This window comes from Protopterus annectens, chromosome 7.part0 (genome assembly GCF_019279795.1).
Source record: "Protopterus annectens isolate FY-2018-M chromosome 7.part0, PAN1.0, whole genome shotgun sequence".
Lineage (NCBI taxonomy): Eukaryota > Metazoa > Chordata > Ceratodontiformes > Protopteridae > Protopterus > Protopterus annectens.
Window position 1 is genome coordinate 1,098,832,412 of NC_056739.1, and position 26,810 is coordinate 1,098,859,221.

The 26,810-nt window shown below is 43.3% G+C and overlaps 1 protein-coding gene across 1 annotated transcript in view; it reads left to right on the forward strand.

The window, feature by feature from the left end:
- KIF23 (kinesin family member 23) overlaps nucleotides 1–26,810 on the forward strand; it is a 1,082,389-nt gene that overhangs the window by 758,957 nt on the left and 296,622 nt on the right. The window contains exon 19 of the mRNA XM_044076375.1: nucleotides 6,824–7,021. Within this exon, the coding sequence (XP_043932310.1) occupies nucleotides 6,824–7,021 (198 nt within the window). The remainder of the gene's footprint in view (nucleotides 1–6,823; nucleotides 7,022–26,810) is intronic.

Consider the following 26,810-nt stretch of genomic DNA (forward strand, 5'->3'; position numbering starts at 1 on the left):
CTTTCATGGAAAGACGGTTCCTGCAAACATTAGGCCTCATTCCACGAGGGCCACAGCCACCACTACAGCCTTCCTAAGAGGGGTGGCTACCAAGGACATTTTAGAAGCTGCTACATGGAGCTCCGTGCATACATTTGCCAAACATTACAATTTACCTTTATACACCAGATCCAGAGCAGGTTTTGCTACAGCAGTCCTGCAGGGTATCTTAACTACACCATCCTTTTCTTAGTACCTCCTCCCCCAGATTGGCTATGGTATTCTACCCATATGTTATGACTGCAGATGCATCCTTGAAGGATATAGTGCAGTTTTGTACCTACCATAAATGTAGATGTCCGATGGGTATGCATCTGCAGTCAGGTTTACCCTCCCTCCTTCCCCTCTGTGGTATTCCTAGGGTGCTTACCCCTCCATTAGCTAGCTAGGGGATCTATTATGGTGTATTTGTGTATATATATATATATATATATATATATATATATATATATATATATATGTATATATTTTGGAAAATGTTTTAGAATTTATGGCATTCCTCCAAATTTGGCCTTCCTAGAGGGCACCTGGCATCTGGGGCAAGAAACACTGAGGAAAATGGCGTCGGCTGATGCTTTTATACCCCAGACGCTCTGACATCGGGGAAAGTGCAACATCAGCCGAGGCCAGACCCAGACTTTGGAATCCGGCCGACCGAAGGGCTGCCTGAGGCAGGACAACCCATATGTTATGACTGCAGATGCATACCTATCAGACATCTACATTTATGGTAGGTACAAAACTGTACTTTCTGCAGGGCCTTATAGCCGCTCCTAATGCTATTTAGCTCCAGCCTCCCATCCATAGCTTTGGGATTCCACCCAAATGTAATGACTGCAACAGTGAAACATGAAGAACATAGTACAGTTGTGTACACTTACCATAAATGTAGATGTTAGCGTGTATTCTCTGTTGCAGTCCGGGTTACCCACCCACCATCCCCCTTTTTTCTAGGACTTTTTTCCTTCACTATATTCTACAGCCTTTGTGGTGTATTTGCTTTTAGATGAAGGTAAAGTTTATGTTGTTACGATTGCATTTATATATAGATATATGTATATATATTTTTGCTCCCCATTTGGGGGGCACCTGACAGCTGTGGCAAGAAACACTAAAGTAAATGACATCATGGAAGAGGAGACGGCAACCGATGCAGGACCCAAGACTTTGACATTCAGGCCGACTGAGGGCAACCTGCCAGCAGATTACCCAAATATAATGACTGCAACAGTGAATACACTCTAACATCTACATTTATGGTAAGTGTACACAACTGTACTTTCATATTCTACCAAAAAGTAATGCACAAGTTCCAGAAGATGGATTGACTGCTCATTGCAGGGATCACTACTGCATTATGAATAGTTATCAACGGGAGGTAGCTGAAGGCAAGCATTGCAACCATCACCACTACTGAGCTGGACTTCTTCCTTTGCCAAGTCAGTCTTTCTGATAGCTAAAAAGATGAGCATGCTTTGCAATACCAAGCCTTTTACAGTGTATTTCAATAAAGCACATGTGCGAAAGTGCACATGTATCAGGGAAAGCATAACAGGCCATTATAATGAAGCATGTGCCAGCCACCATGGAGGAGGCCCTACTGTGTTTGGGGGAGGGGGGAGTGAAAAGCCATTCCCTTAGGCCATTTAGAAGTGGGAGGTGCCGTGACCTGTAGGACTGTTGATAGGAAAACACAGGCAGAAGGCTTATTTCCTTAGCTGCCTAAATAATAGTTATCTTCTACCCCACTGGCAGTATGAGAGAGCAGTGTATTGTGGGGAATGTGTGCTCAAGAAAAATATATATGGCTAAGGATACAGCCAATACCAAAGATGTGAAGGGGTAGTTAGTAGACTCTTCTACAAATAAAGATCTGTTGATCCACCTCTGCAAGTGGCTTTCAGAAAATTGAAGGGAAAGAACAAAGACAGCGGAGTCAGTCAAAATAACTGTTTCATCCATTCTGTCCCAAGGTTTATAATATTTGTAAACTGTTCTGCCAGACACTCTGTCTGTAGGAAACCAACTGTACTAGACAAGCTTAGGCAAAATGGGCTTATGAGAAGAAGAAAAAAACCTGGACAGATAAGGGTGAAGATGTGCAGCAAGGGGGGGGGGTGCAAGTCCTCTTCCCAGTAAGAAGAAAATGACCAGTACTGACTATTCTACTAGCCCCTCCCTTCTTGTATCTTGCAGGCTGCCTCACTTAGTGAACTGTTTCAGCCTGAATAATGGCAGGTGGGGAAAGGAAATCTATCATCAAGTTACAAGCTGGAACCCAAGGCAATATGTCCCTTTTTGTGACTGCCACCAATTTCCCAAATGATACTGCGGTGGTGGTGCTGCGGTAGCATTGTCGCCTCATAGCAAGACGTTGTCCCGTTCGATTCTCAGCTAGAGCGTCTTCTGTGTGGAGGCATACGTGAATGGGTCGCGCCTTCGTTGAAAGTTGTGCGTCGGGGCTGGTAACCCTGTACATAAAAATCTACTACCAATCATTAGCAGACCGGAGTTCCACTGTGGCGACCCCTAACTGGGAAAAGCCGAAAGACAAACTAATTTCCCAGATGATATCCAACTGCCACAGCCTGTCCTGGTTCAGTTTATGCCTCATGGAATAATAGAGTGACTCACTCGTTAAATAGAAGAGCTGGGAAAAGCTTTTAGTTTTTAATTGAAACTGCTCTTATTACCAAAGAAGGAGATGGCCAGCTGTGACCATTTTATCTTGTTAAAGTTAAACAGGCTCTTTGAAAGTTTACCAAGTTAAGCATACTAACCATCCAGTCATGGTTAAACTTCTGATTCCAAATACAGTATTCGTTACTCTGGGCATAAAAGGTGCCTATCTTCACATACCTGTCAACAAGATCAAAACTAGTCAGTATCACACATTTAAGGTGGGCAGAACCATTACCAGTTTACATCTGCCCTTTGGCCGTTCCTTAGCTCCTGGGGGATTTACATGTCTGGTCCCAACGGTTGCTGACTTTGGGATGCAAGTACGTATGTTCACTTATTTGGATGACTCTCATCCAAAATCATTAGGCGACAGCTCACCATAACAGTAAGACATGTTACACTATTGTCAGTTTCCTAACTGCCTTGCTTTTCACATTTTCCTTTCTAATATTGTGGTTTGGGAAAGTCTGCAAGTGGAACTTATCGTCCTATGTATATTTGTGTATGTATGTGTATATACAATATATTTATATAGATAAATATAGATAGATATAGATGTATATAGGTATACCTAGATGTGTATTTGTTTGTGTGTATGTGGCGCCATGACAAATGCATAGAAGCACACTATGGTCCAGGAGTGGCTCTGTCACTTGATGGATCCTGCATGAGAGGATGGGCATGTCCCATCCTGGGGATGCAGGGTGGCAAAGTATGTGGGCAGTTTGGGGCAGCACTGCAGTGCACATCTTAATGGGGGGGGGGGCTTTTAGTACACAGATCCATTGCCTGGAGGCAAACTTTATCAGCAAGTATACAGAAGTATGAAGTCTTGAGGGAAAGATTTATGCATTCCTGTGATCACTCTCATAGCTTATTCTCGCTTTGCGGTTTGGTATGGCCATACTAACAACTTTATTGGTGAGGACACAAGCAACTTTCACAGGTGCCTGTGGGAGCCACTTCAGATAGATGTTCTTCATCTCACATTGCTGCAGTCCTTACAGACTTTGATATTGCAGGATGTGGCCTCTCAGGAGGCAGGTCAGGCTGAAGGGGCTTCCCAGGTTACTGTACTCCCTCCCTTCCTTGGGAGTCAGACTTCTCTGATTCCAGGAAAAAAGCTTGGGAATTTTTGCTTTTGCCCTGTCAAGGCCCTAAAAAAAAAATCCGGTTCCTCCAGATAAGAAGCCAGAGCTTTGGATAGATGGAAAGAAAGTCTCATACATCTTCTACCTAGCTATGAGGGGCTTTGATGCCAGTTTTTCATATGTTGAAATATCAAAACTATCTTCTTTCTCAATTGAAGTCTACTTACATGGTTTTTGATTGTGTTACAGGCCTGCGTCTAGAGTGGCTGCCACTGGTTCAGTTCACTGGTTCAGTTCATGGCTGGGAGACAGACTTTATCTGACCATGTTAAGAAGGATTTTGGATTGCTCCTTTACAGTTTTGAGTGTGTTGTTTGGGTTCACCTGTGAGTGTTCAGGTCAGAAAATGGAAGACAAGGCTAAGTCCATGCAGGCTGTTAAAGATTTTGCAAGTGCAAAGAAAGTTTAGTAGTAGTAGGAGTGAATTGGCCTGCTTGGGGGATATCCTTCTTATCTTATGATTCTCAGTCTGAGGGTGAAGGCGTGGGTGGGGCAGAGGACAGAGAGTTCTTTCTTCTTTCAGAGGGGAGTTCTCCTGCACAATCAATCTGGTGAGGGCAGGGGCCAGTCCTTTCGTAAACAGGCCCAATGACCTACCTTTTCAGCTGCCATTATTACCCAAGACAAATGGGTATTGGATATCATACACGAGGTTACAAGTTTTATTTTGGCTCCAGTGATAGCTTCTTTCAGGCTAAGAGGAAATACAGATCTATCTTATTTGGACGATTGCCTGATTCTGAACTTCTTCATCATTTACAGTATGTGATAGCAGTGCTAAGATGCCTGGGGTATTCTGTGAGGACATGTGCTTTCTGGGTGTGAGACTGAATACAGCATCCCAGATGGCCTTTTGACCCGGACACAAAGAATCTTTCTCTTTACTTCCATCAATTGTCTCCTCAGTCAGGCTGACTGCAACACAGGACAGTCCTTAAGGGGGGTTCATGGCATTGTATTTTCTGGTACTTCCCAATGCCAAACACATATGAGGAAGCTACAATGTATCTCAAAATGTATGGACACAGCACTGCCAAGATATGGACACTGTCATTCAGTGGTGGCTCAATGTCACCTAAACCTAAAGGAGGACTGTGACGGCGGGGCGAAGTCAGATTCTAACCGACAGATGCCTCCAGACAAAGCTTGGGGAGCTCATCTAAATGGAAAGTGGGTACAAGACGCATTCTTATCTCTTATCAGACAAGCAGACATTTTGTGATTTTTTGGGAGACTGCTCTCACTAAATCTTTCTTAAAAGGAGGTTTCTTTCTGCGGGACACAGCAGCAGATGTGTGTGTTGAGCAGAAAAATTATGGATCCCCGAGTGAAAATTGGATCCTCATGTATTTCAGAAATTGACAGTGTTATGGGGAACTCCCAGCTGCCAAAGTTTTGCAAAAAAGGGTTCATCCCACAGCTTGGAAAGTGGATGCTCTCTCATTCAATTCATGTGTTCATGTGTATGTGTCTGCCTCTGCCTCTCCCTCCCAAAGGTACTCTGAAGGTCAGACACAGGAAGCCAAAAAGATGAAAGATGATTTTAGATTGGCCTCGACAGCACTGACACTGCATACCCATTATTACTGGTCTGGGTGCAGGAGCCCTTTGGCCCTTTGCCTTGATTCCACACTGTCTCAGGAGAACAGTCATTTACTCAATGTCAAACTTCACTCTCTAACAGCCTGGCATATTTTGTTTTTAACCCTGGAGTCTCAGCTTCCCACAGCAGTTTTTGAATGTTATTTTGGAGGCCAGAAGGCCTAGTACAAGAAAGTCTTCAATATCTTACTGTGTTACTGGACAAAGGTGTCCTTCTCTCTATTAAGGTTCATGCTGCAGCAATGCCTTCCACTATGACTGACCCACACCTGTTTTCTCATCCTTTGTTTAAGTTCCTGCTCTACCTGCTTGGGATCTCAATTTTGTGTTGGAGAAACTCTCACTCTACACCTTTTGAGCCTGCAGCTACTGCGCTGAAATATTTTGAAATATTTATCATTTTTTGTTGGCCATTACCTCTGCAAGAAGGGTTTTCTGAATTACAGAGGGCCCTGTAAGGTTGAGCCTTTTTTTTAATTTTCCATAAGGATAGGTAAGATTTTGCACACTTTGGATATTGGATATACACAGGCATATTATTGCAGGCAGAAAGGTTCAGGGGGCAGCAGCAGCATTTATCTATTTTTTTTTTTTCTTTTGCTTCTCAAAGCCTGTTTCAAAAAAAAACTTTTATTTCTAAGTGGATTGGGTTTGTTGCTTTTTGTTTATTCCCATCATGGTAAGGAGATCCAGCTGGGATTAGGCCTCATTCCACTAGGGCTACTGCCCACTTCTACAGCTTTTTTAAGGGGTGGCAACTAAAGATATTTTTGTACCTACCAAATGTAGATGTTCAAGATCCACATTGGGGGTTGGTGGTTTTTTTTGTCTTTTTGGTTTTGGCCTTCTTTTTTGGGGCCTTCTGACATCTGGGGCAAGAAAAGACTGAGACTGCAGCAATGTGGATCTTCGAACATCTACATTTATGGTAGGTACAAAACTGTACTTTCTCACTTGTGTGCCATACTGGAGTAATTTCCTAGTACAAGAGAATGAATGGAGAATATCTGATTGGAGGAGGGCAAGAAGCCTTTAGGACAAAAAGCAACTTGGTAATCACAGGTCTTTGAGAGCTTTACAGACTTGAGTACCACTAGTAGTAGGTGCTTCCAGCCAGGGCCACACAGTTTTGCAGATACACGAGATACTGGACTGCAGAAGCTTCATTCATATCCTTGCATACATTTTTCAAATTGCTTCCTAAGTATTGCCTCCCTAGTTTCATCTCCGCAAAATGTGCACCATTTTTGTAATTGTTTTCCATACCTGTTTATCAGATTTGCTTCACTTGTGTACCCTGTTTAACTTGCACTGTGTATTTGTGCAATAATAGAATATTTACATTTTAGGAACGTCGTGTAGCAGCAAAGCAACTAGAAATGCAGAACAAGCTATGGGTAAAGGATGAAAAACTAAAACAGCTTAAAGCAATAGTTGCTGAAACTAAACCTGAGAGGACAGAGAAACCAGAAAAGCCAGAGAGACCTGCAAGAGAAAAAGACAAAGAAAAGGCAATAAAACGGTCAGCCTCCCCACCCCCGGTACCAGTAAGTATTCTTTTAAAAGTCATTCTGTGTTATAGCAATGAATCTGTTAACATTTGTGTAAGTGACAAACATGTAGTTGTGAATTCTGAACAAAGTGAAGACCTGCACATTAAAACTGCAGTTTAAATTCCTCCCAGTGGAGCATGTAGATTGGTGTGGCTCTCCAGTAAGCTGCTGTTATGAATATCACTGTTGCTTTTCCTCAGTTATGGAAAACTATTGAAATTTATATTTTTAATATTGGTTTTATTAGTATAAACTAAGATTGGTTATTTTTTTCACTAGCTTTGAAAATTTTCTGTAAAATTCAGAACCTTCCAGGCAAATGTTTCACTCGACATGTCATTCACTATGTTACTATTGGAAAACCGTGATAATCCAGAAAGTTTGAGTCATGTCTTGTATACCACCTGTGACCCAGAGGATGACAAGACTAACAAGAAACAGAGTGCAAAGGATAAGTCCACATAAAATCACTTAAGCTAGTAGATCTAGGAGGCTGTCTCACTCTGATACCCTCCTTGTGAAAGAAATAAAAATGCCTTGTTGAAGTTTCAAGTAGTTTGAGTTAAGTAGATAGATTGGCTATACTGAATAAACTACTTGAAACTTCCACAAGGCATCTTTATTCCTCCCACAGGGAGGGTGTCACATAGCGGGTCTCGTAGATCTGCTAGCTAAAGTGATTTTATCTGGACTAATTCTTTGTACTCTTTCTGTGTTGCTGTTTGTTGGTTTGATACTCGAAGAAATAAACACCAGTTTGCATTAAGCTGTTAGCAGTTTTCTGGTTGACTGAAAGACCATTAATACATTTTGGGGAATCTAGAAAATTTTGTGGTAGACTACAGTGAAGCATCCAAGCCAATTAGATGCATGTAATGCATATTAATCATTTGGCATTAACATCTTATGGGATAATGGCAGGAAGTAGAATCATAAATACTTTGGACTTTCCAGGGGTGGGGTGGAGGATGTTCCTTCTACTGACGCACCAATCAGCTGGCCAGGTGTATGACACGACACCCCACCCCAACTCCCACACCCATTCTGTTCCCATTTCTGTGCCCTGCTTTCAACCTTCCTTTAACATATTTTATTAAAAAATTATTTTAAACTGGAGCGCAATATTTATTTTATTTTTTATTTTTATTTTACATTTGTTAACTGGGAAAGTCCGACTGGGCACATGTCCCTTTTCAGCAGGAGAAAAGCTCCACATACAGTGTAGTACAAGTGAGGATTTCATTTGCATCTATTACTACAATTCATGATGCAATATTCAGATATTAACATCTTGTTTTCAGGATTCTAAGGAGGGCATAATAGACTCATTTCAGTGTATAAGTAGACAGTTAACATTTCTGGTATGTCTACATTAAAGCATGCAATAATCAGAATTGTAACATCTTGTTCAAAGGACAATATACAAATAAGTTACAGACTCATTTCTGCATGTAGTAGATTAACATTTCTGTTAGTCGGTTTATATGCAGTACATTGTAAAATTGAGAGTAGTACAGTATTTGTGAAAAAGAAGTAGAAAAAGTTTTTCAAACATTGTTGGTAGTAAGGTTATTCAGTGGTACTTTGTGATATTAGAATTAGTACAGTATGTGAGAAAAAAGTACAAAAGGTTTGAATAGGAGTTTCATCTGACAAGCCCATATGTTTGGAGTAGAGCAGGTATACCTGGGTAACTAGAGGAAGTTATTGGTGATCTTTAGCAGATGAATTCATGCAACAGTGCAGTGGTTTGGCTTAACCTGGGGTGACACAGGAGCAGAGCCAATTGTCTGAATAGTGGCTTTTGAGGGGTTTTTTAAATTGGGAGACAGAGGTTGTAGTAGTAATGTGACTTGGGAGTTGATTCTAAACTGTGGCTATGGTGCAGGCAGAGAGAGACTTGGCATCATTTCTGTGTTTGATGACATTTATAAGGTTTTGGTTACTGGATCTTAAGGTTCTGGTGGTTGTGTAGGGCTGAATTAGATGCTCTAGTGATGGGGTTTTGTTGGGTAGTACAATTTGTGTGCTGTAAAGAGTTGATTAAGTAACAGTGGTTGGGGGAGCTCTCAAGCCAGTTGAGCTGCTTTAGGGCAAGACAGTGGTGGGATCTATGAGAGGCCTTCGTTACGAACTTGGCAATGTTGTTGTAGCAAGATTCCATCTTAAGTTCTGAATGGTGCAGATTTGTCAGAATGGGGGAGGCATATAGTAGGGATGGATAAGAGGTGGGTCCTAGCAATTGTGGATTTTGTATTGTTGGTCATTAAATGTTTGCTTCTATAAAGGAGACCCAGCTTTTTGTTTACTTTCTCGATTGATTGTGCTATGTGAATGTCAAATCTGAGGTTATCTGTAACTACTCCTAGCAGTTTTGTGTGGGTTGTTGGGGTGATTGTGATGTTATCTTTGGAGTTTGTGATGAAATCATTGCTTAGCTGTGGAGTTTTACCAGGACCAAATCAAATTAAGTTGTTTTTTGGGGGGGGTTAAGAAGAAGTTTTATACTGGTGAACCATGCTTCTGCTAAGGTAAATTTTTTCTGAGTTATGGTTAGTAGTTTCTTTGTTTGTGGTGGTACTTATGGTGGTGTCGGCTGTGTATTGTGCTACTGTGGCAGAGATTGAGGATGCAGCTATCTGGTTTGTAAATAGGGAGAATAGCAGAGGACCAAGAATGGACACCTTGGGAGACACCGATGGATACTGGTAAAGAGGAGGATAATTGGTCTTGCCAGAGCACTGCTTGCTGTCGACCTGATAGGTATTTACTAAACTATGATACAGTGGAAGACTGTATGTTAAGGGTAGTTAGTGTTTCAAGAAGCATGCTATGGTTTACCATGTCAAAGGTTTTAGATATGTCTAGGAATATGGCAGATACGAATTGTCCCTTGTATTTGTGGTGATTGACAAAGTTGGTAAAAGAGAGTAGTGCTGTGGCGGTGCTATGTGAGGGTCTAAAGCTGTGCTGAGAATGAGATAGATTGTTTTTCAGGAGGTACTGCATTAGTTGATAGTGAACTATTCTCTCCAATATTTTTGATAAGGGTGATAGCAATTGGCCAGTAGTTGGTAAGCTCTAGTGATTTGCCTCCCTTGTGGAGTGGGATTATATGTGATATTTTCCACAAGGTGGGTACTGTGGCTTCAGTTATGGACCTGTTTATGAGAATGGATATAGGATAAGGCTATGGCCTCAGCTGTTATCTGAAGGAAGTCAGCTGGGAGTTTGCTGCTAGTCTGGTTGGTTTTAAGTTTTTTTTCAGGAGTTTAATAGTTTTAGTGGACAATGGGTGTAGGGAAAAGTTAAAGGAGTTGTTTTGTTTTATGGTGTGGGTGGGATTTGATATGGGGTTGTTAATACCATTTTGGGTGTTGGCTGCAGTTTGGATTGTTTCAGTAAAATATCTGTTGAAATGTGTTGGGATATTAATTGGTTATTTGGTAATACAGGGGTGGGGGTCTTAGATTTTCCAGGGTGAAGTAAACTATTTATTGTGGACCAGAATTTATGTGGGTTATGAGCAAATTTGTCTTGCAAGGTTTTGTAGTAATTGGCTTTGTCTAGTTTCATCTGTTTTTGGCTTTGTTGCGGAGTTCTAAGTAGATTTGTTTCAATGAGAAGGTTCTGTGTTTGTGAAATTGTACCCAAGCTTTGTCCCTGTTTTTCATTATAGTTTTTGTCTCTTTTGTTAGCCAAGGGGCATAATTAGTTTTGACTCTAATGGTTCTGAGTGGTGCATGCTCATTTAGGATTTTGAGAAAGGCCTAGTTAAAGTATTGTACAGCTTCGTCTATAGGTAGGTGAGTTAGGGGAGTGCAATTCTTGTATTTTAGCGCGTTGAGTAGGTCATTAGTTTTTAGGTTCCTTTTGTTGCGTATTATCTTTAGAGTGGGGAGAGTGGTATGGTGGGATCTGTTCCTAATAATGTAGGTTGCTTGATGGTCATTTAGACTGCCTGGGAGACAGCCTGAGTGTTGAGAGATTAGGATTGGATAGCAATATCCAGTCTAAAATGGATTGGCATTTGGATGTCATATAAATTCTAGTGGGGTCAGAAATAATTTGGGTGAAGCCATGTAGGTTTGTATGAGAGGAGGGGTTGTGACTGGAGCATTTAGCCCAGTCAATATTAAAGTCTCCTAGTAGTATGATTTATTGTGGCAGGGAGGTAGACATCCAGTATAACATGTTTTCCAGTGTGGTAATGTTATTGCCTAGTGGAATATAGGCACCTGCAATAATACCTTTTTTGGAGTTTAGTTTTAGTTTAGCAAATATTTCTGAATCTTTTGCATCATGGGCATTGATGTCAAATTGTTCTATGGTGAGATGATTTTGGAAAACTATGGCTACTCCTCCACCTTTTTTCCCTGTTCTATCATTACGTATATTGTTATACTCAGGTGGAGTGATCTCATTGTCATGGTGATCTGGTTTAAGCCAAGTTTCAGTTAACACCACTATCTCTGGTTTGTATAAGGCTAGCAGGGCATGTAAGCCTTGAATTTTGTTGATAATACTTCTCACATTTATGTTTGAGGAGGGGAGAAGAAGTAGGCCTCTGGAATATAGCATCTGCTGAATTTAAATTAGTTGTGTCTAAAAAGTTGGGACCTGGATTAGGGTGTATATGTCCACAACAGACGAGATTATGGAGTAGGTGAAGACAGAGTCTATGAAGTTTGTGTAGTATTTTGGCCGGTTTTGGGAAGAGTGGGGGTTAGTTTTATATGTTGGTTTGTTATCAGAGTATGAAAGAGGTTGGGAGGAGGTGAGGTTGGATGTTGATATAGGAAGTGTTTTAGTTTAATGGAAGTGGTTGTGGAATCTGTTTGCCATTGTGTTGTGTTGCTTATATAAAGGTCAGTGTGGTATGAGGTCAGGATGGAGAGGAGCAGTAGAGATATGGTGGTTAGTAGGTATATTACTAGCCATAGAAGTTGGATAAACTGTGGGGAGTGCATCTTTTTGTTTGTGTAGGGGGAGCGTGAGTGGGAGTAGAGAGTAAAGGCGTGTAGGAGTAATATCTATAGCTGTTGTGATTGGGAGCAGGTAAAGGGTGAAATGTTTGGGGTGTGGTGAAATGTGTATGGGATGATTAGGTGGATGGGATTAATTAGTAGAGGGTGTGATTTGCAATTAAGTGTAGATGTTACTGGGGTGGGTGGGAATGGGGGTGTAGGGTAGGGGAGCGAAGTGAACAGAGCGGGGCAAGACATTGTAAAGAAGCAGTAGTACTCAAGGAAACCAATCAATCAGTGGGAGTAGTAGGAGAATGCAATATAGGCAAGTTTAGAGCTTTAGGGCAATACTGGGTAGATGTTGAAATAATGGACAACTTTGATTCTTTAGCACAAATCTATGGGTGGGGTGGTTAGATGCTAATCTAGGAGCTAGGCTAGAGAGGTGAGTATGGGGAGTCTGGTAGGGAAAGGGGGGGGCACTGGGTCTGGAGTAGCTAGTGGAGAACTGTGTGGCTGATAGAGGCCAAATGATAGGAAACAGTAGAAGTATGAGGGGCAGTTACAAATGGAGATAGGTAGGGAAAGGAGGTAGCCGAGAGAGAGGCTATGTATGAGGGATTAGAGGGGAGCAGACCGGTTTAATAGCCTGAGAGAACCCAGGTGATTGGGACACAGTAATGGTTTGTAACTAACCAGGAGCACTCGTTCCTCAAGGCTCACAGAAGGCAAATTAGGACAGGGTTATGTATATTTTCTATAGCACATACGTTATTCAGTTAATTGCAGTGTTGCTGAAGATGAATTCCTCTGGCGAAGTAGCACACCTGGGGGTCTGGGTGTTATTCAGTTTCTGCTGGGGATTAACAAAGCCTGATTTTAGCTGTCAGGGACCTTGTCAGCGTGTTACACCACTGTGTTGAGGATGGGAGTATGGGGCAGAGATGGCGCAGCAGCCTAAGTGTCTACAAATGTAACAAAACTAAAGCCTAAACAGCCTAAATTTGCTACAAATGTAACAAACAGTTGCTACAGTTTATAGCCTGCAAGGAGTGCTACGGCGCTCCTATTTTATTTTAAATTCTTCATTTTAAACAAAGGCAAATGAGGCCGCAGTGGTACAGCGGTTAGCATTGTCACCTCACAGCAAGAGGTTCTCCTGTTCGATTCTCGTCTAGAGTGCCTTCTGTGTGGAGTCTGCATGTCCTCCCCGTGGTCAAGTGATGTCTAAAGATATGCAGGTGCATGTGTGAATGGGTGTGCCTTCTTTGAAGGTTGAGCGTCTGGCTAGCAACTCGGCACCGTAAAAATCCACTGCCAGTCATTAGCGGACCAAAGTTCTGCTGTGGCAACCCCTATACGGGAAAAGCCAAAAGAAGATTTCAAACAAACGCAAACTGCTTACTTCAGATGTTACAGAGGCAGTTGCTACAGTTTATACCTTGTTTGCACAGAGCATTAAAGCACACTGGTTTAGTTTAAAAAATGTAATGCTTTTAAACTGAAACCAACTGCTTGCTACAATTTACACTACACACGGAGTGCTGCTGCACTCAAGCTTGAATGCAATGCTTTTTAAAGCCAGTATTACATTAAACTGAGATTAGGATTGGCTGATCCTGTCCCCCCCCAGCACTTTACACCCAGGCAATTGCCCCTCTTGACCCACCCTGGCTACGCTGGGATATTACTACTCCAGGTCTGCAAAACTTCTGGGAAGAGTGCTTGAGGCCATATAATCTCAGAGGATAGTAATTAACTGATGCGAGTGGCAGGAAGGCTTGCCCCTTGCAGATGTGTTCTCTGAAAGTTTATTTTTTATTCACTTTTTAATAACGTTCTCACGAAGTACAGATTTTTTTAATCTTATTTCAGTGGGTACTACTTTGCTGAAATTGTTTTAATGAATTGCTGTGATTTCCATTTAAGTATTTGCATGCTCTTTGTGTTTAGTGTTTCCTTGTTAAATTCCAAAATTTACTTGAAAACAGGATTTTTGTAAACTTTTTGCAATAGAAGTGGATGTTTGTGAAGTGTTTATGTACTGTAATAAAAAAATAAGTTTCTGCTACAGTAGATGACACTGAAATGCATATAGCTGCTTTGCAGTTTCCTTTTGTAGTTTCATCACAAAATTCTCAATCTAGTCATTTTTGAGTGGCTGTTAAATTGAATTGGCAGGTAGTTGCTGACTAAAGCTGTGCTTTAGGCACCAAATTCTTTAAGAGCACAGTCATCAACATAATTGTGATTGGTTTAATTTTCAGCTTTATCTTTGAAAGTCGACTACTATAGTTTGCCTGTGCATTCAAGCATTCTTTGTTTTCTTGACGTCAAAGGCACATTGAACCTCACTTCTGAGTTCCAAAGTCCAGTGCAGTAGCTAATGTGGTACAAATGTAGCAGTTATGAGTACTCTTCAGTATGGGTTTGCAGTTAAAAACAATAAATAATAAAAAGCTGTGAGCCATACAAGAACAACCTAAAACAATGTTATTTTTTCCTCACCATGAAGGGCATAGCACCCCCCTCCCAATACCCCTGTATGTGGGCTTCACTTCCCCACACCTTTATAATGAAATCTGAGGACATACTGGCAGTACAAGCATGGCAAAGGACTGGGTGGTTTGGTAGCTAGTTTCTCACTTCCGCTTAATACTTTTTAGGTTGGCAACATATATCAACTGTCCAGATGTTTGCAGAATGTTCATATTTTAGCTTCATAATTTTAGCCTATTTTTCTTAAAATCTGCGGTTTTATGGCAAATCACTTTATATTGAAGTAAAATAATGTCATACATTTGCATTTTAAACCCCATTCCCTTCTGAAAATGCATGCTAATGCAAATGCTGTCATTCTAGCAACTTTCTAGGTCTGTACGAACAATATTTAAAATCTGTCTCTGTTTGGGCCTTTACCCCCCCCCCCCCATTATTTTAGGCTTTATCCAGATTTCTTGGGCTAAGAGGTTGAGAAGTATGGTTGGCAGTCACAACTGATGTCCTTCTATTCCTATGTTGCAGTATTCTAGATGTGGTATTTCCTGCCCTCAGGAGACTCGTACATCGGCTTCTATACAAAAGCTTCATCTTGGCTGCTGTAGTGTGTGTGGGACATCACACGTAGCGCCATAAACCAAGTGGCCTTAAATGTGACGTCTCCATGCACAATCCTCAGAACTTTTCAGCCGCAGACTACATTCGCATCATATGATCGCTTCTTCACAGACGTTGCATCTTAAAGATAAGTAGCCCGTTGGGTTTCAAATTTTCAAATTTTTGACAATTGTTTTAGTTAACGCTTGGTTGTTGTAGCCTTTAACTGATGTCAGGAAAAAAAAGGAAAAGTGCCACTGCGGGTGCCAGATAGCCCACAAGGACACCCATGATAGTTGTGTTTATTTGCTTAGGCTGGGAACACTATCACCCCTCCTGTGCTATTTGTCAATCGTTTGTGCCCAAGATCTTGCGCAGCAGTCTAGCCGTGTTAAATCTCTACATCGAGAAACAACGCCTCAAATGGTTAGCCCTTAGAATGGATCCTGCATCAGAAGCCGCACGTGAACCTTTGCACTAGAAGGCCAAGGTTCCTAGGCCTTCTTCGCCTGCTGCACCACTTCCCGATGCACCACCAACTGCTGATCTAGGGGTTGAGGCACGCTCAGAGGATCCGTCGACTGCAGTGACATCCCTCGAGGAAGCCGTTTTGCAGCCGACGACTGGCACGTCCTCAGAGCTCACTCAGGCATAGACACCCGTCGAGGTCATGGGGGAGATGGTGTTCAGCAGGAATCCAGACTTCAGTTGTGCTAATCTCCAGACCCGACGCCAGGCCACACTCTACTTTCTCTCCAGCCAAAAAGAAGCAGAAAACTAAACATACCTCCTCTTCTTCAAAAGTCACACCGGATTGGCAGGCCTTCACTTCCTCTCTCTCATGCAGGCCTTCATGGCCCTTAGGTCTTCAGCCTCCGCCACTTCCACCCTGCCTCTTTAGAGCCCTAGGCCTGTCTCTGCTTCTTCCCTCCCGCCCATAACCCCTTAGGTCAGGGAAGAGCAACATGACTCTTAGTCCATTTCTAATGCTTCCTAGATTGCCTCCCCTAGGAATATTACTCTCCGGCTGAGGAATCTGTGGAGGGGGACTCTCCCCTGAGGACATTACTTTTGGTGAGACCATCACCAAGATGGATTACTTTAAATGGGACACTTCCCAAATAACTGACACCCAGAAAAGCTACTGTGAACTGGTGCAAGTGGAATCACCCTCCCCTTCAGCAGTTCCCCCATTCTGCCTGCTTACTTGGATGCCTTCAATGCAGACTCTAAAGCCCCTGACTCCCCACCTTCAGCCCCTAAGTGTCCTGACCACTTCTATAAAGTACCAGAGGACCACAAATTCTTAATTAAGCCACTCTTGGCAGACCCAGCTGTTATTGCTACCACGGCAGATAAGTAATCTAGACTGCTGCCCTCTGCCTCCCTACTACCCCCTGACAAAGACAGTAAGTACATGGATAGGATGAGGAAGAAGGTGTACCCTTCTTTGCCTTTCAGAGCCATAAATTATCAGACCCACATGACCAAGTATGCATTAGACGGTATCTCAAGCCTCCTCCATGCTGGCTTCCTTGCCTGACGGTCCAAGCAAGATGGACATCTCATCCAAACTTTCCTTGGCCCAACAGGTAGCCAGGCACTCCATAAGGTGCAGCTATGATGCTGCAGAAGCATCCGCCAGGTCTGCAGCATCTGCTCCAGCCCTCAGGAGGTACTCATGACTTAGACTCCAGAACCTCCCTAAGGACTTCAAGGCTAAAATCCTGGATGCCCCTCTGGACCACAATGTGCTGTTCAGAAAACAATCCGCTGACCTTTTTAAAAAATCTACAAGAAAAAAGCAAAGAACTCCAGGACATTAAGCACCTGCTGGTGTCGCCTATACCCAAGTATTATAGGAACTACCCAGCTAAAGCCACCTTTGTAAACATACTCCACAGCCCTTCTCTTCCAGGTCCAGTTGAGGGGCCAGAAGACCTACTAACTCCAGATCCTCTGTTCCACCACAGCAACCCAGACAGCCCTTTCGGGACAGAGGAGGCCCCAGTAATGCGTGACTGCTTTGCCCACCTCCCCCTCTCAGCCCACCTTTCCCACAGTCTTCCCCTTTGGCAATCCATCACTTCAGACCACTGGTCTTAAACATTATCCAAAAAGGGTACTTCCTATCCTGGAAAGAGAAGCCACCCAGACGAGGCATCCCTTCCCTCCCCAAAACCAGGTCCATCTCATGCCACAAGTTCTGGCAGATCTTCTACAGCTAGGCACCATAGAGCCTGTTCCTCCAGGACAATAAGGAAAAGGGTTTTGCTCCCATATCTTCCTGGTCCCCAAAAAAGATGGCCCCTGGATACCCATCTTAGATCTGTCCTTTCTAAACCTACATCTTCAGGTACCCTTCTTCAAAATGCTCTCTCCCCACCCTGCTGCCTCTCATTCCAGCCAAGGCCTTCATGGTCATCCTAGACCTAAAGGAATCCTACCTGAACATTCCCATCAGGAGTTCCCACAGACAATTCCTGCATTTCTCTGACCTTTCCTCTAATTTCCAATTTACTGCCTTGCTCTTCGGTTTATCCACGGCCCCCAGGGTCTTTACAAAGTGCCTAGCCCAGCCATTGCCTTCTGCAGAATTCAAGAGATACAAATTTACCCTTATCTGGTTGACATCCTGATTCTGGCAGAGTCCAGGGATGCTCTATTAAAGCATCTACATTTCACCATGTCCTTTCTGCAGAACCTAGGATTCACCATCAACCTTCCCAAATCCTCTCTGATCCCAAGCCAGGACAAGATTTTCCTCAGCTGCACAATCAGAACAGACACATTGAAGGCCTTTCTACCTCAGGACAAGGTTCTGTCTTTAACTGCCCAGTTTCAGGGAGCTCTACTATCCTGAAAGGTGACGGCAAGGCATTTTCTTCATCTCCTGGGTTTAATAGCAGCAACCATCCGCATGCTACCTCTGGCAAGAATGCATATGCGCAAGCTGCAGTGGTTCCTGAAGAACACCTGGTCCCAGCACCTACAGCCCCTAGAAAAGGCCATCCCCACAGAAATCAACTGGTGGACCCGGCAAGTGAAATTGAACCCAGGGCTCCCCACTACATCCCCCCCACCCCAACCCATGTTTGCATACAGATGTCGCAGATTCAGGTTGGGGAGCAACTCTGGCCTCTTACATGATTCAGAAAAAATGGCATCCCTCTCTTCAGGCCAAACACATCAATATCAGGGAAATGACAGCAGTTTTCTTAGCTCTGCAGACCTTCACCCCCTCCCCCTTCTGGTTCCAGGGGTGCTCTAGATCGTCACTGACAACATGGTGATGTTGGTACCTCAACAAGCAGGGGGCAACAAAGGCCTATCAGCTGTGCAGTCTATTCCTGCTGATAAGGCACCTAGCCTCCCGGCTCAACTTAGTTCTGAAGGCAGTCTACATCTCCTCACAGGACAACCACCAAGCAAATCTCTTGAGCAGGCCCTCCTTGCCTCAACACGAATGGATACTGAACAGGGAGGTCTTCTTAGACATAGTCCACCGGTGAGGTGCTCCACAAATTGACCTGTTGGCCTCCCCCCAGAACAGGCAAAACTTAGAACGTCTGCTCAAAAACCCACTCCCCTCTAGAATGGAGTGTGGACGCTTTCAGCATCTCTTGGGAGGGGAAGTTCCTTTATGCCTTCCCACCATTCCCACTGATTCAGAAAGTCGTCCTGAAAAGCCAAATTCTTACTACATTCCTTGCCTAGGCCCTGATCACAACGTTTCTGGTTGTCGGTTTTGTGCTAGATTTAACCAACGCACTATTAAGCGTCTGTATGATTTTGCTTTAAACTATTTTGGATGGCGGTTTAATTATCCAGAAATGTCGTCGGATAGCCATCTGACTACCGGAGTTCACAAAAAACGCAAAGAAAAGGAAAGAGATAGACAACCAAGGCCCAAAACCGACTAAGCTTCTCCTAAGCCAGTCGCCGGTCCTCAGTGAGGTGCTTTCGCAGCCACTGATGCCCGCTACTTTAGAGTCGCAGGCTGCTACTGACTCCCATGTGGAGTCTGCCATGCCGCTGGAAACTCAAGGTATTGGTGCCTCGGATATTATCCCTTCAGATGGGTCCTGAGCCGCTGAACAGGCACTGGCTTCTGAGGGTGTTTTCAGACCTAAACATCTTTACATCAAACCAACTTCATCTTCAAAGGCAAAGACTAAAGCACCTTCCAAAGCAAAGAAATAAACTCGAGCCACGTGGTCAGGCCTCTATGCCCAAAAAACATAAGCTCAAAATGGCCGAAGACTTGATTACCTTGATCAGGGGGTTCCCATCCCCCTCCTGATAAGAGGCCTAGGCAAGAGACTGACTATGAATCTTCAGATCAGGTTTCCATTTCTTCTGATTCCTCTTCTGATTAGGAATATTCTCTTCCCTGTTATGAGGATTCTGATGCTGAAGAATCTATACTTTCAGCTTCTCCTCCTGAGGACTATTCATTTGGGGAAACCTTGCATACCATGAGGGAGCATTTCCACTGGGAGAGCCAAGATTTTTCAGAATCTACAAAGAGGCTCAGGGATTTCCTTTTACTACCTCAACACAAGCCACTAGCCATCCCACCTGTGTTAGACATTTTAGATGTGTTTTCAGAGTCTAGTCTTACACCAGACTCCTTACCTCGAGCTCCTGTTAAGCCAGGCAGATATTACAGGGTTCCTGACTCTCATAAATTCCTTTTTAAAAACCCTGCTGCAGACCCAGAAACTATTTCTCATGGTCCCAAAGGAGTTAAGGCTTCTGCTGCAAAAAAACCCTACCCCCTCTGACAGAGATTCTAGGGGAAAAAAGGTTTACACGTCTGCTACCTTGGCTATAAGGGCCTTAAACTGTCAGTTTCATATGCTCAAATATCAGCAACATGTCATGGCATTGCTTAAATAGAAAATGTTAAACTCTGAATGTGCAGAAAACAAGGAAATGCAAGATTTATTTGCATGCAGCTGAACAAGTTGGAAAGCATACTTTGCAATGTGGTTTTGATTCTTTAGAGGCCTCCTGCAGGGCCACAGTTACAGGTTCTGTTATTAGGAGGCATGCTTGATTAAAGGAAAAAAATCTGCCTGATCATGTTAAAGTTAAATTATTAGATGCACCTTTACAGCATGATACTTTGGTGTTAAGGCGGAAGAGGTGTTAAAGAAAATGGAGGACAAAGCTAAATCTATGCAAACGGTCAAAGATATTTTGCAAGTACAGCCACCTAGGTTTAGTAGACACTGGCCAACAAAGAATTGGTCCTTTCCTGTGTCAGACAGACCTCAAAGGGGCAGAACCAGACGCCCTAGAGGCAGATCCCAGGCGCAAGGTTCATTCCGCTCAAGACAAATCACAACATTCAGGAAACAGTCCCAATGACTTCCCCCTACCTGCACCATGCACTTATCTCCTAGCAGCACCATTAGGGGCAAAATTAGCACTTTTTTCTCAAAATTGGCACATTATAACCCAGGACTAGTGGGTCTTGTATATCATGTCACAAGGCTACAAGTTCCATACCCTGCCAAAGGCAAACGTCTGGCCAGATCTGCCAAAAGAAATCAATGGGCAGAGGCACAAAAACAAGTCTTATCCCTGATGGACATTGCCATTCAACTAGTACCAGAGCAAGAGCAGGGACAAGGATTCTGCTCAAGACTGTTCTTGATACCCAGAAAGGACAAGGCCTGGAGGCCAATACTGGACCTATCTATTTTGAACATATTCCTGGATATACCAAAATTCAAGATGTTGACTTTGCAGCAGCTTCTGTCCATGCTGGGCAAGAAAGCTTGGCTGGTGACTTTAGACCTAAAAGAGGCATACCTGCATGTCCCTATCAGACAAATATGCAGAAGATACCTCAAATTCAAGGCTGGCTCAATGCATTACCAATTCTCTGCACTGCCCTTTGGCTTATCTACTGCGCCCAGGGTCTTTACAAAGTGCCTGGCACCAGTAATTGCATTCTGCAGACAAAGAGGAATACAAATATATCCTTACTTGGACGACTGTTTAATTCAAGCAGAGAACAAGGACATTCTTCTACAGCATCTGGCATTTGTGAAAAGACTTCTAACATGCCTAGGGTACACAGTCAACGAAAAGAAATCAAAACTAGTACCCTCTCAACAGATAATATTCCTGGGTGCAAGCTCAAATACAACTGCCCAGATGGCGTATCTCATGCCAGACAAACAAAGGCAACTGACTACCTATTTCAAAATGTTGGTAACAAAGGCCCAGTTATCTGCAAGAAAACTTCTGCAGGCTTTGGGCTTCATGGCATCCTGCATCCTACTAATTCCATATGCAAGACTGCATATGAGGAAACTTCAATGGTACCTAAAAAGTGTTTGGACTCAACATTGCCACAGCCTAGAAACTATGATTACTCTCATTCCCTGCCTGCCTCACCAAAACAAGGGACAGCCATTCACATTAACCCCAGCCAGGCCAACATAACGGATGCATCATTTTATGCCTGGGGGGCCCACATGGCAGGAAGATGCATTCAGGGCACATGGACCCCAAACCAAATGCATCTACATATCAAACAAAAAGAGATGCTAGCAGTTCAAAATGCCCTGACAGCCTTCAAGGACCTACTTCATCCAGGACAACTACTGATAAAGACAGACAACACCACAGTCATGTGGTACATAAGCAGGGGGGCACACATTCTTACCCCCTTTGCAGACTAGCCTTGACTTTGTGGGACACAGCATTGACTTACCAAGTACATCTGCAGGCACAGTTCCTGCCAGGAAGGAAAAATACTCTGTTAGACGAACTAAGCAGAAACCTCATAGATCCCCATGAGTGGCACCTAGATCCACAAGTCTTCAAAATGATAACAAGGAAATGGGGATATCCTGACATAGATCTATATTCCTCCCCTCACATCTATCAACTAAAAAGATTCTGCACAAGGATTCATCACAGACAAGCATGGAAAGTGGACGCCCTATCAGTATATGCATTTCCCCCTTTGCCTCTCCTCCCCAAGGTATTCCTAAAGGTTAGACAGGAGAAGCCACGGATGATGCTGATTGCCCCAGACTGGCCCCGCTAGTACTGGTATCAAGTACTAAGCTTGTCGCAATGCCCAGCGTGGACCTTACCTCAGATACCTCATCTACTGCCCCAACAAAAAATCAGATTCTGCACAGCCAGCTCAGGACTTTAAACCTGGCAGCATGGCGGATAATGTAGTCATATAAAACGCACCTCTCAGTAAAGCTGTGATGAATGTCATTTTGGAGGCCAGAAGGCCTAGTACTAGAAAATCTTATGCTGGAAAATGGAAGAGATTCTGTGCTTGGAACCAGGCACAAGGAACTGATACAGCTCTGCCAAATATTCCTAAGATTTTGCAATACTTAACTGAGATGCTGGACAAAGGTCTATCTTTTTCATCTATTAAAATTCATGCCTCTGCCATTTCAGCTCATTACAATACAGAGCCACCAATCTTTTCTCATCACTTACTAAAACAGTACCTCAGAGGAGCCAAAAAATTTAAGGCCTCCAAGGAGATCACCAATGCCTGCATGGGACCTCAACTATGCCTTGGAAAACCTCACTCTGCCTCCTTTTGAGCCAGCTGCTACTGCTGATAAAAAGTTTTTATCCTGGGAAACAGCTTTGCTCCTAGCAATAACGTCTGCAAGACGAGTTTCAGAGCTTCAGGCACTCATGGCTGTGGAACCTTTTATCATTTTTTATCCAGACAAGGGTCTCTCAGAGGACAAACCCAACATTTATACCTAAGGTGGTGTCCAGTGTGGCTCTTAACCAAACTATTAATCTGCCAACTTTTTATCCAAATCCACAGAACAAGGGGGAGAGAATTCTGCTTTCTTTGGACGTACACAGCTTAGTTTCTACTTGGAAAGAACAAAAGTTTTCAGAAAGTCAGAACAACTACTAGTGGCATATGCTGCAAGATCACAAGGAAAGGCCGTCTCAAAGCAGACTATTTCAAAGTGGATAGGTCACTGCATTCGTTTCTGCTACTTAAACCATGGCAAGCCAGAGCCCAAGGGCATTAGGTCTCATTCTACCAGAGCTGCAGCTACTTCAGCAGCCTTTCTCAGAGGAGTACCAACCAAAGATATTCTAGAGGCTGCTACTTAGAGTTCTCTTCACACCTTTACAAAGCATTACCATTTGCCTCTCTACTCTAAGTCCAGGGTAGGCTTTGCCACTGCAGTACTGCAGGGCCTTATAGCCGCACCTAATGCGGTTTAGCTCCAGCCTCCCAACCATACCTTTTGGATTCTACCCAAATGTAATGACTGCAACCGTGAAACATGAAGAACATAGTACAGTTGTGTACACTTACCATAAATGTAGATGTTCGAGTGTATTCACTGTTGCAGTCCAGGTTACCCTCCCGCCATCCCACTGTCATTCTACAGTTTATCTTCCTTCTCTATTTTCTACAACCTATGTGATGTATTTGCTTATAGATGACGGTAAAGTTTATATTGATGCATGTATTGTTTGTGTATTTCGGCTTTTCCCGGTTAGGGGTCGCCACAGCGGAACTCCGGTCTGTTAATGATTGGCAGTTGATTTTTACGTACCTGCTTGCCAGGCCTGACGCACAACCTTCAACTAAGGTACACCCATTCACACATGTCTCCACGCAGAAGACGCTCTAGCTGAGAATCGAACCGGACAGCGTCTTACTATGAGGCGACAACGCTACCGCAGCACCACCACCACGGGTATATTGATGCATGTATATAGATGTACATATAATATTGCGACCTTTTTGGGGACACCTGACATTGGGGGCAAGAAAAACTAAAGAAAATGGCGTCTGCTGCATGTTTTATACCCCTGACGACCTGACGTCATGGAAGAGGAGACAGCAACCGATGCAGGACCCAAGACTTTGGAATTCAGGCTGACTGAGGGCAACCTGCCAGCAGATTACCCAAATGTAATGACTGCAACAGTGAATACACTCTAACATCTACATTTATGGCAAGTGTACACAACTGTACTTTCCCCCTACTTCACAAACTAGCCAGGGGCAATCACTTCAAGTTACCCTACAAGTTGGACCTACTGTCACAAGACAAAGGAACTCTTACACCCACAGGTACAGATGTTCTCTGACTCTGTGGGTGATAAACCTTTGATTCCTTTCAGACACCACTACTAAGATGACTTGCTTTCAGTCCTAGGGGAGGCAAAGAAACCTACCACCGGAAAATTTTACCTGGCTAAATGGGAAAGATTTGCAAAATGGTGTCTGCAAAAGGGAAGGGACCCCAGCTCCACCGAGGTTCCCCTGATTCTAAACTACTTATGTCAATTGATAAAAAGTGACCTTTCTTCTTCTGTAAAAGTACACCTCTCGGCCATATCAGCCTTCCTGCCTCTGGAACCCCCCCTTGCTGGCCAGGCTTGACGTAAAAGCTCTTCCTTAAAGGGGTCTTGCACATGAGACCACCTAGAAAACCTATCCCTCCGCCTTGAGACCTTAACTATATCTTAGAGAAATTAACCCAACATCTCTTTGAACCTGCCGGGCTTCCCTCCTTACAGATGTGTACATGGGAAGACTGTCGTCCTGGTGGCTATCACTTCAGCCAGAAGAGTGTCAGAACTGCAGGCTGTAATGGCCTGTCCCCCCCCCCCCCCCAACATCGTCTTCCACAAAGACAGGATGTTCTTGTGAATCAACCCCCTCCTTTATGCCTAAAGTGGTCAATGATCTCTCTCTTAACCAATCCATTCATCTGCCCACTTTTTTCCTTCACCTGCCAACGAAGGGGAGAGGATACTGCACTCCCTGGATGTGCACAGACAACATAGATTCTACCTGGAAAAGACCAAGGCCATCAGCAAGACTAACCAGCTCTGTCGCCTTCCACCCCAGAGCCCTGGGTAAGGCAGTCTCCAAGCAAACCATTGCAATGCTGGATCAGGAAAGCTATTTGCTTCTGCTACTCTCACCATGTAAAGGAACCGCCAAGGGGAATCGAGGCCCATTCCTCTAGAGCTGTGCCCACCTCAAGGGCCTTCATGAAAGGCCTAGACACAGCATCCATTTTGGAAGCAGCCACCTAGGCCACTATCTACATCTTCACCAAGCGTTACAAATTGGACCACGTTTCCAGAGCTAGGACAGGATTCACCAGTGCAATTCTGCAGGGTCTTGTAAAACTCTCTTCATCTACCACCACCACCCTCTCATCCTCTTAAGCTGTGGTATACCCCCACACCTAGAATACTGCAACATAGGAATAGAAGGCCATAGAATAGTTGTATAAAATCTTACCATAACCATAGAAGTCCTTCTTTTCCATGTTGCAGTATTCCTTCCTGCCTACCAGTCCCCCCAGGTCTTATAGCTCCCTGTACTACCTACATTTCAGTAGGTCTCCAAGTCACACACCTGTAAACAAATGGCACACCTCCTGCTGGGCCTTATTCTCTGCCTGCTGGCCTTCAAGTTCTGAGGATTGTGCGTGTAGACGTCATATTTAAGGCCCCTTGGTTTATGGCCCTACGTGTGACATCCCATGCACACTACAGCAGCCAAGCTGAAGCTTTTGTATAGAAGCTGACGTACGGGTCGTCTGAGGGCAGGAAATCCCACACTTAGAATACTGAAACATGAAAGAGAAGGACATCTGTGGTTATGGTAAGATTTTACCCAGCTATCCTTTCCTCCCTTTGTTCTTTACAGTTGAGACTTTATCTAGTGTTTATTGCTGTTACTGAGACAACACGTCCTATTATGAGCAAAAGTTTTGAAATAGTAAATTAGCCGTTAAAGGTAACTGCATCGCATAAAAGGTGTGCATATTTTAGCCCCCTTTGATATTAGAGATTTTCAGACTACAACAGTTCAGTGTGTTCATCTACAAAGCATACCTAAAACTCCTGTTCTGTCTTGGCAATTTCAGTGTAGTTCAGCTCAGAATTTAATCGTACCACTTTTAGCTGCTCCAAAGAATGGTACTTTAGCCATGGCACTTTGCAGCTGAAAAATATTTTTTGTGAAATATTTGCAGTTTTTATTTTTGATATAATGACAATACAGGAAAGAAGTATTCTAAGCCATTAATGTATTTTTGTTTACTGAGTAGAATATTCGAAATATTCAGAGCCACTCTAACTTCAAAACTCTTCTTCAATCACACCTCTTTAAAAGTGGGATTGTTCCTGTACCCCTACCACATAATCTCAATACCATCTCCCTTGTACTATAAACCTCTACCCCATACCACATAAACTCCCCTATATCCACTCCTTTCATAAATCATCTTTTACCTTTCCCACCTCTCCTTTCTGTCCTCTCCTCATAATTCTATCTCAAGAAAAAAAAAGCATGTTTATCTGTACATAATGTTCATGTTTTTCATCTGGAGTTTTTATACCTGTAAATAACGGACTACATAAATCTCATTTTTTGTAAATCACTACTTAGAATTGGAAATGTCTTGTCTTTTCTATAACTAACTGTACAGTTACCTACACTCTGTAAATAATGTTTTGACTATATGAGCCTCAGCTTTTTGTTAATTCATCACCTAGAAGTAAGAATGTTGTTTTTTTCCTTTAAATAACTGCATATTATCCTTTATGATGTCTCCACTGTTTTACTACCTTATAACTTTGTATAAATTTTATATAATTGACTAATTCTGTGGAGCTTTTCTCCCTGGGCCTCCAGGCCCAATGGACTATCCCGGTCA